An 8,618-nucleotide genomic window follows, 5' to 3' on the forward strand; every position below is an offset into this window, starting at 1 on the left:
ACCTTGACCATATACGGGTAATGAATATACCAACGGTTTTAACCAAAAAATGTATTTTTAAACCTAGATAATAAAAAGTTGTCTGGAACCAAAAAAAAACCGAAATTTCTGCAAAACTTATTGACTTATCTTAAAAAACTAAATTGCCACTAATTTTCGATAAAAATGGCACAACTACCGGAATTTTCACATTTTACTCGAAAATCTGAAGATTATGTGAGAAAAGTATAAATACAAAAACTATAGATTTTTTTATCACCTATAATTTTTTTAAAAAGCATTTTTCTCTCAGGCGATTATTTTCTGCAAAAAAAAACGTTTTTAAATTAAACATGCCCTTACCCCCCACCCACCCCACACAGCTTACCAGTAAGAAATTATTTCCAAAAATCATTGTTTTGCAAAATAATGCGCATAAATAACAGCTGGTTTCGTCGCTAATATCCAATCTAATAACACAGTTTGTTTATTCAAATTTGATATATTTATATGTATATTAATAAATATTTAATACAAAAACAGTGCAATTAGATTGGATTTTATGGACGAAAAACTGTGATTTTTCAAAAGAATTTCTTACTGGGTAAATATTTGGGGTGGGTGGGGGGATAAGGGTTGTGTTGATGAAAAACAATGTTTTTGCAAAAAATATATATTCAATATTTAATTATTGTATATAAATATTTAGTATAAAAACAGCGTTATTAGATTAGATAATATGGACTAAAAACAGTGATTTTTCCGAAGAATTTCATCAATTATTTGAGGTGTAGTAATCGAGTTTAAAAACTAGATAGATAAATCCCGTGTCAATTTTTTTAAATGCCGAAATTTTCTCCCTTTTGTAAATAGAATTGTATATGATATATTATATATGTATATGTATATTATATTGTATATGTATATTAATTCTTGTTCCGACGTTATTTAAAGTCGTAAAGCAAAATAAGTATAACACAATAACACTTTTTGATGTCCACTCTTTTTGCCCTACCTGATTAATAAATTAATCAACAACAAATTTTTTGTTTTTCTTGTAGGCACCATGTTGGATTAACTTATGAATTATTTAATTAATGTGACACATTATTAACAAACATTAATGTGAATATGTAAAAATTATCTACTCATATCTGTTTTTGTAACAGAGGACTTACGGAAATTAACCGGTAAATTTAATGAACACTTTAAATTAAGTAATTTTTCAATTTAAATAAAAAAATTGGGTACCTACATTAGTACAGTCCATAATATCACAGATCCCCATATCACATCACTCACTTATCACGCGGACAAAACATTTCACCGGACTGTTAATCAATGGACTAATAATCACTAACTCGATTATTTTAGCGTAAAATATTTTTAGACATCCTGCCGTTTTCTTTCCTCGTTTTTCCAATTAGCGCAGTGTTTGCCTCACTGTTTCACAGAAAACTAATGTGGCGTAAAAATTATAAACGTTTCGTAACCTTTAAGGAACCTTCAGTTGCCGATCGGCGATTGTTTTATTTTTATTATTTTTTTTTGTTGTGTGACGACGACGGTACCGCGAGTCGGTTTTGCGTACTGTTTTGGTTCGAGCGGTACCGCCACGATATGCATGTAATTAAATCGTTTTCATTGCACCAAGTGTACCAAATAGATTATTTTAATTTATATGGGGGAGGATTGTGATTTGCATTTTAATTAAATCAACCAGATATTAATTTAATAAGATGCTTTCCGCAATTTTCATAAGTATCCGACTCGAAGGACCAATGAATGTTCGAGAAAAAAATGCACAATTTTTTGTATAAACTCGGGTATAATTGGACAAAAATTGATAAAAATGGTTAAAAAAAAAGGCCCAAGAAATCCCACTCAAAGGACCAACAAAACAAAATGGAAGACAACAAACATTAATAAAATTATGGTTAAAAACTACTAAAAAAAATACAAAATTATACCGTTGTGCATCCTTTTTCAGATAGTGAAACAGGAAATTTATGATTTTTGTATCTGACTCTAATTCTATTACATTTTTCTTTCCTTAGTTTGTGAATAATGTCTAAATATAAATTCACCTCAAGTGTAAGTTCTAATAGTTATATTGAGCTAATTACAATAATGTAAACTTGTTACATTACGATGTATGTCACACGCAAGTGTCACAAATGACAAGTCACTCTAACAACAAAGCAACCTGTAGAAACCCTCCTTCCTTCCTTCACTTTGAGGACCACCACTAAAGACAACATATTCTCCAGATTTAAATCCAGTGTACTTAACAAATTGGCTTCTATTGGTGGTATTATTATGGCCATTTCATATTTTCTTTCATTCTAGCTGACAAAGCACTAACAAACGAGAACGTATTTCTTAATTTATAATAAATGGTACATTTATAAAAAAAAATAAAAATTCGAAAACCTTACATAAAATATTTTCTGCAATTCTCGGAAGTATCCGACTCGAAGGACCAATGAATGTTCGAGCGATTTGTATAAACTCGGGTATATTTGGACAAAAATTGTTAAAAATGGTTAAAAAAATATTTAAAAAAATACAGTTTTAACCAAGATCCCACTCAAAGGAATAACACTACAAAATGAAAGATAACAAATATTAATGAAATTATGGGTAAAAATTACTAAAAAAGTTGTTGCATCCTTTCATAGCCAGTTAAATAGGAACGTTATATTTTTTGTATCTGATTCACTGTATTCAACCAATTGACTTTTATTAGTGATATAAAAGGAGAACAATTTGACAAGGTCGTTGTGAAAGCCCAGTTTGTGTAATTTTTAAGCAAAAATGGCAGGGTCCATCGTGGCAAATGCTTTAGCCAATTCGATATAATATATAACATCCAATTCCAACAACGTGAAGAAATGTCATTAAATTGGTACTAGTCGAACTAGAATGCTGATAATGGGATATAAGATGCTTTATTGTTAATTAGAGGAAATCTAGTAATTAAGGGATAAAGAAATTAAACACACGCGGTTCATCATGAAACGACTAACTGATTTATTGATATTGACAGTCTGATGAAGAATCTGGAGTGTAGTAGTAGAGGCAACACAATATCAACATGTTGGACTTGAGGAAAAAGGCTGAAATACAGATTGTCCCAAAAGTAGATGTCCAAACTAAAGGAAGTGATAGAGGAAGTCATTTGCAAAGACACCAAACATATAAATTATTATCCGATTGTTGAAACGTTATTACTGTTTTTCTATTTTTTATAAATATAGTGTCACGCATTGTATGACATTATGATAATAAAATTGTTCCTTATATGTTTCCATATATGTGCTCCAAAAAGTCAAATTTTGGAAGTCGATATCTCGGCTTCTATGGGCACTATTTGCTAAAATCTAACGGATCTGTCTTAGTTTCGTCCTTCTGAATCCAACGCGACTATTCCCAAATTCGTTGCTCTCAAATTAGCCGAAACAATCATTTTTATTTTTTATAAATATAGTGTCATGCATTGTATGACACTATGATAATAAAATTGTTCCTTATATGTTTCCATATTGTATGTGCTTCAAAAAGTCAAATTTTGGAAGTCGATATCTCGGCTTCTATAGGCACGATTTTCAAAAATCCAACGGGTCTGTCTTAGTTTAATTCTTCTGAATCCAACGAGACTATTCCCAATTTCGTAGCTCTCATATTAGCAGAGATAATAACTTTTTGTTTCCATATTTGTGCTCCAAAAAGTCAAATTTTGGAAGTCGATATCTCGACTTCTTTGGGCACTATCTGCAAAAATCCAACGGTTCTGTCTTAGTTTAGTTCTTCTGAATCCAACGAGATTATTCCCAAATTCGTAGCTTTTATATTAGCCGAGATCGTAATTTTTAGTTTCCATATATGTGCTCCAAAAGGTCAAATTTTGGAAGTCGATATCTCGGCTTCTATGGGCACTATTTGCAAAAATCCAACGGATCTATCTTAGTTTTGTTCTTTTGAATCCAACAAAACTATTTCCAAATTCGTAGCTTTCATATTAGCCGAGATAATAATTTTTAGTTTCCATATTTGTGCTCTAAAAGTCAAAATTTGAAAGTCGATATCTCGGCTTCTATGGGCACTATCTCTAAAAATTTAACAGTACTGTCTTAGTTTAATTATTCTAAATCCAATGAGACTATTCCCAATTTTCTAGCTCTCATATTAGCCGAGATAATAATTTTTAGTTTCCATAAATATGCTCAAAAAAGTCAAATTTTGGAAGTCGATATCTCGGCTTCTATGTGCACTATCTGCAAAAATCCAACGGTTCTGTCTTAGTTTAGTTCTTCTGAATCGAACGAGACTACTCCCAAATTCGTAGCTCTCATATTAGCTGAGATAATAAATTTTAGTTTCAATATTTGTGCTCAAAAAAGTCAAATTTTAGAAGTCGATATCTCGGCTTCTATGTGCACTATCTGCAAAAATTCAACGGTTCTGTCTTAGTTTAGTTCTTCTAAATCCAACGAGACTACTCCCAAACTCGTAGCTTTCACATTAGCCGAAATAATAATTTCTAGTTTCCATATTTGTGCTCTAAAAAGTCAAATTTTGGAAGTTGATATCTCGCCTTCTAAGGGCACTATCTGCAAAAATCCAACGGATCTGTCTTAGTTTCGTTCTTTTAAATCCAACGAGACTAATCCCAAATTCGTAGCTCTCATATTAGCCGAGATAAGAATTTTTAGTTTTTATATAGGGGAACTACGGACAAAATAACATATATGGACAAAATGACATATGACCATTATTTCATAATTCGCGCCATTTACCACCCTAACGACTAGCATGTCATGTGCTCCAAACGATTGGCGATAGACGCCACTAAAAAGCACCCGATTCCCGTCACCATTCGGCTATCTCCGACTGTTCCAATCGGATATTTAAATATTATGTGAATGGCGGGATTGGCCGGGAAACAACAAAACAGCAATGTTTGCTGCTAGAAGCAGCGGTTTTGAATAAGAAATAATTTAATTAAAATAAAAAATAGCGTTTCTGGAATAATAATAATTATTGATTCTTTAAATAAATTAAATATAAATGAAGGATGGAAACAAGAAAATTGAATTATTAATTTTATACATAATACCCTAATGTAAGTATCAAAAAAATGCAATTTGGTTGAACGATCCAATGAAATGGAAATTGAATTTTTTTTTAATAAATATTTAGAAAAAATTTTTTGGGCGGACATGGATTTATTTAATTTTGGATATTATTTAAAATTACTATATTTATTTTTGAGAAACTGTTATTTGAAAATTTTATTTTTCTACTACCTTATAAGAAAATTTTTAATTTTATTTCGCTGCCTATTTGAATTCTTTTATTTGACTATATCTTGCTTATTATTTTTTATAAAATTAATTTTATACATTAAATTGTGCTTATTAATAAGAATGAAAGTAGAAAAAATTATATGAATACTGTAGGAGCAGTGTCATTTCCTCACTGGGGATGCTTTTGCCGAATTAAACTTCATCCACATAAGGAAATTATGCACTTTTCTCCCTTTTGTTATACAAATAACTATTATTTTTTTAAGGGAACTTAAGGAACATGGGCATAACTATGTGGACATATTAAAAGGAAAACAAAATTTATAAAATATTGTAGTATTGTAATTTAATTTTAATGTTAAATATATAAATGTTATTAATCTTTTTGAAATAAGTACCTATTTTTTTAAATAACTTATACCTAGGTAGAGAGGTAATTTTGGAAAATGAAAACACAATGGATTTAGTTAGTTATATAAACGTACCATATATTAAAAGTTTTATTTTATCAATGCTGCAAAGACATGTATATGACTGATTTGAAAAGAAACTTAATTATTTCATGCTGAAATATTAATTTACAATTCGCAGTTTCGATTAATACTCATAAGAAGAAACTACAAGAAACTTATGAGATAGGTAATGTTTTTTTCAAATATTTGCCCAAAACTTACATAAAAAATTATAATACACATATATACTTAAAGCTATAAAAATATACCTACTATTATATAAAAAAAAATACTGAAAAATAGAAAAACTATACAATTTATTATTTTTATTTACTGCTCCTTCTTCTTCTTTGATGGAAAATAAACTTGTTTGTCCATTTTTCGTTTACCTGTATTTGTCTTATTTACCTGTTCCATCATTGATGTAAGTTATCTCATGCACCTAGACATTTACAGGTATATGTTAATAAATCTTATATAATTTTATAAAAAGTTAACTTACTTATCCTAAGTTTCATCATTTAAAGATCTTAAAAAGTTTGATACACTCTCAATTTCAATTTCTCTTCTTGATTGCTTGTTCAATGGTTGTACTGCTACTTGTTGATTTTCAGTCGTCTTCTCATTAACAAACGTTTCAATTTCTACACTCTGGCTAGCTTCAATATTATTGGAAGAACATTCCCCAAGGAGTTCAGCGACATCACCTAAAACAGAATCGCTTCCCTTCCTTTGCTCATATAAACATATTAAATGTATGTGTTTGCATATTGTTGTTTTAATGCAATATTGCGGACACTCACATGTGTAGCGATGAAAACAGATCTTACATAATTTACAATACAATGTTTTGCAACCCACCTCACAGACTTCATTTAGGGAAACATTATAAAATTCTTCTTTAGTATTTTTTACCTGATACCGTCCAAATTCAATTTCCGTTACCATATTTGTCATATCCATATTTTCTGCCATTTTATGAGCTTTTACTATCACTTTATCTTGGTAGTTATCCGCATCTGGTCTTTCCAACTTCAAAACTCTTTGCCACATCTTTGCATCCACCAAATCTTCAATTACATCCATCAACCTATAATTTATATTAATATCAGCTTTTCAGCAAAGCCCTTAGATTCGTGCATAATCAAATTTCGATGCAAATTTAGGAAACAGATCACACAGAGAATGATGTGTAACAATTCAGCGTGAAAGCTGAAAATTATTCAATGACAAATAAAATATGTAAGAATTTGTAATTTATAAAATACATATATACAAATCCTAGGCTCAACCCGACCCAACTACAGTACGTTATTTATTATTAGCATTCACTAATTTCCAGCTCTCACTGTAACATAGTACTTACTTATCTATGGTAATATTTGCTTTCCTCTTTAGCATATTACTTTTCAGGAAATTATTTAAACTTTCTATTGACATGTTTGTATTCACTCCCGCATTTACTCTATAGCAATGTGCCCACATAGCAATTCTTTCTTCATTTTGGAAATAATACCTGTAAAGTAATTATTGTTTTTAAGTGCTAAAAAGTCATTACACAGGGTATCTATTTAGTACTTTCTTCCTCCACAGTGGTTTTATTTTTCGAATAAGTAAATTTACTTTTTGTGTACAGGTGGTCGAAAAAGCTTTTTTGCTCCCTATATGTACACATAAATTAATTTTTTTTATTCTAAAAATAAAACAATGCAGGAAGGAGGTATTAAATGAACTTTTGAGGTATAACCACATGAAGTATAACCGTCAAACATACTTTTTAAGATAAGATAAAAATGCAATTTCATTCGCATTTTCTAGTTTTTTAAAATATTTTGTAGTTTTGTCAATAAAAGCTTCCATTTTAATCTCATTTAGAATTTTTTTCATGTCGGATTTCATTGATTTCTTAATCTCATCATTTTGTATCTAAAATGAAAAATAACATTTCATAGCAGTCGAATATTTGCTTGGTACTTGGCTAAAACTACCTTAGATCTTCCTTGTATAACCCAGTTTTTCATAATGTGCCAACTACACAAAAGTTTTCTTGGTACAGATCCCATCACCTTTACCCACGCATTATAATATTTAGGATCATCATCAGTCATAAAATATTGGGGCTCGATTAACCCAACTTTATCATAAAGTGCACCTAAAAATAATTCCTGTACCTCCTGATCTAACCTATTACTTAAAAAAAAGCAGCTGGAAAACCACAATTTCTGTCATCCTTAACGAGCATAGTTGTCAAATCCATTCCCTTTTGGTTGGTGCAGTGAGTCCCATCCATACATATTATCCTTGGATACTGTTTTAATTTAGACTCCATAATGTCATTCATAATATACAAATACTATATGTATATTATTATTGCATGCAATATTAGCATGCAATTTGTTTTCTTAAAAGAAGCATATTGGCAAAAATAATGTATTACTCTACTCAAATTGAAATTGAGCCTATACAGCATCTTTTTAAAAATATTAACCAAATTTTGAATTTTTTGGAAAACTACAATTACTTATTTTTATTGAACACTTTAAATATTGGACTAAATAATAAATAAAGAGGTAATAATTACTAGGTAGAAACAAGATATATGGATTTTTCAAGTAGTAAGTTACATACCTTGTTGTTTAAAGAAAAAACAATAATTTTTGTTATTAGAATTCCATTCCTCTACTTTCAGTTTTATCGCCACCATAGTATTGTTATGTTTTTTCCCATTAATGTTATGTTTTCTTGCCAAATTATTAATATCCTTTCTGTTGAGTAAATGAATCCTTTCCAGTTTATCAGAAGAGACTTTTCGGGCATCCAAAAGAATTCGATCTGCACTGACTCCACTAACCAATTTTTCAACAATCAGGGATTTTTC

The 8,618-nt window shown here is 29.9% G+C and overlaps 2 protein-coding genes across 4 annotated transcripts in view; both read right to left on the reverse strand.

Moving 5' to 3' along the window:
- Positions 1-1,564, reverse strand: part of LOC126747326 (uncharacterized) — a 46,043-nt gene extending 44,479 nt beyond the window's left edge. For 2 of the 3 annotated variants that reach the window (XM_050455876.1, XM_050455877.1), the window contains exon 1: positions 1,235-1,563. In XM_050455876.1, coding sequence (XP_050311833.1) covers positions 1,235-1,267 — 33 coding nt within the window. In that variant the 5' untranslated portion in view covers positions 1,268-1,563. Of the gene's footprint in view, positions 1-1,234 lie in introns of all 3 variants that reach the window. The other variant, XM_050455878.1, reaches the window with a different exon arrangement.
- A 4,510-nt stretch (positions 1,565-6,074) lies between these two features.
- On the reverse strand, positions 6,075-8,071 carry LOC126747569 (uncharacterized). The gene is made up of 5 exons (XM_050456306.1): positions 7,729-8,071; positions 7,515-7,666; positions 7,107-7,256; positions 6,243-6,830; positions 6,075-6,182 (listed from the first exon to the last, which is right to left on the reverse strand). The coding sequence occupies exons 1-4, from the start codon at positions 7,846-7,848 to the stop codon at positions 6,248-6,250; spliced, it is 1,005 nt and encodes a 334-aa protein (XP_050312263.1). The 5' UTR covers positions 7,849-8,071; the 3' UTR covers positions 6,075-6,182; positions 6,243-6,247.
- Between the last annotated feature and the right edge of the window lie 547 nt (positions 8,072-8,618).

This window comes from Anthonomus grandis, chromosome 19 (assembly GCF_022605725.1).
Source record: "Anthonomus grandis grandis chromosome 19, icAntGran1.3, whole genome shotgun sequence".
NCBI classification, from domain to species: Eukaryota; Metazoa; Arthropoda; class Insecta; order Coleoptera; family Curculionidae; genus Anthonomus; species Anthonomus grandis.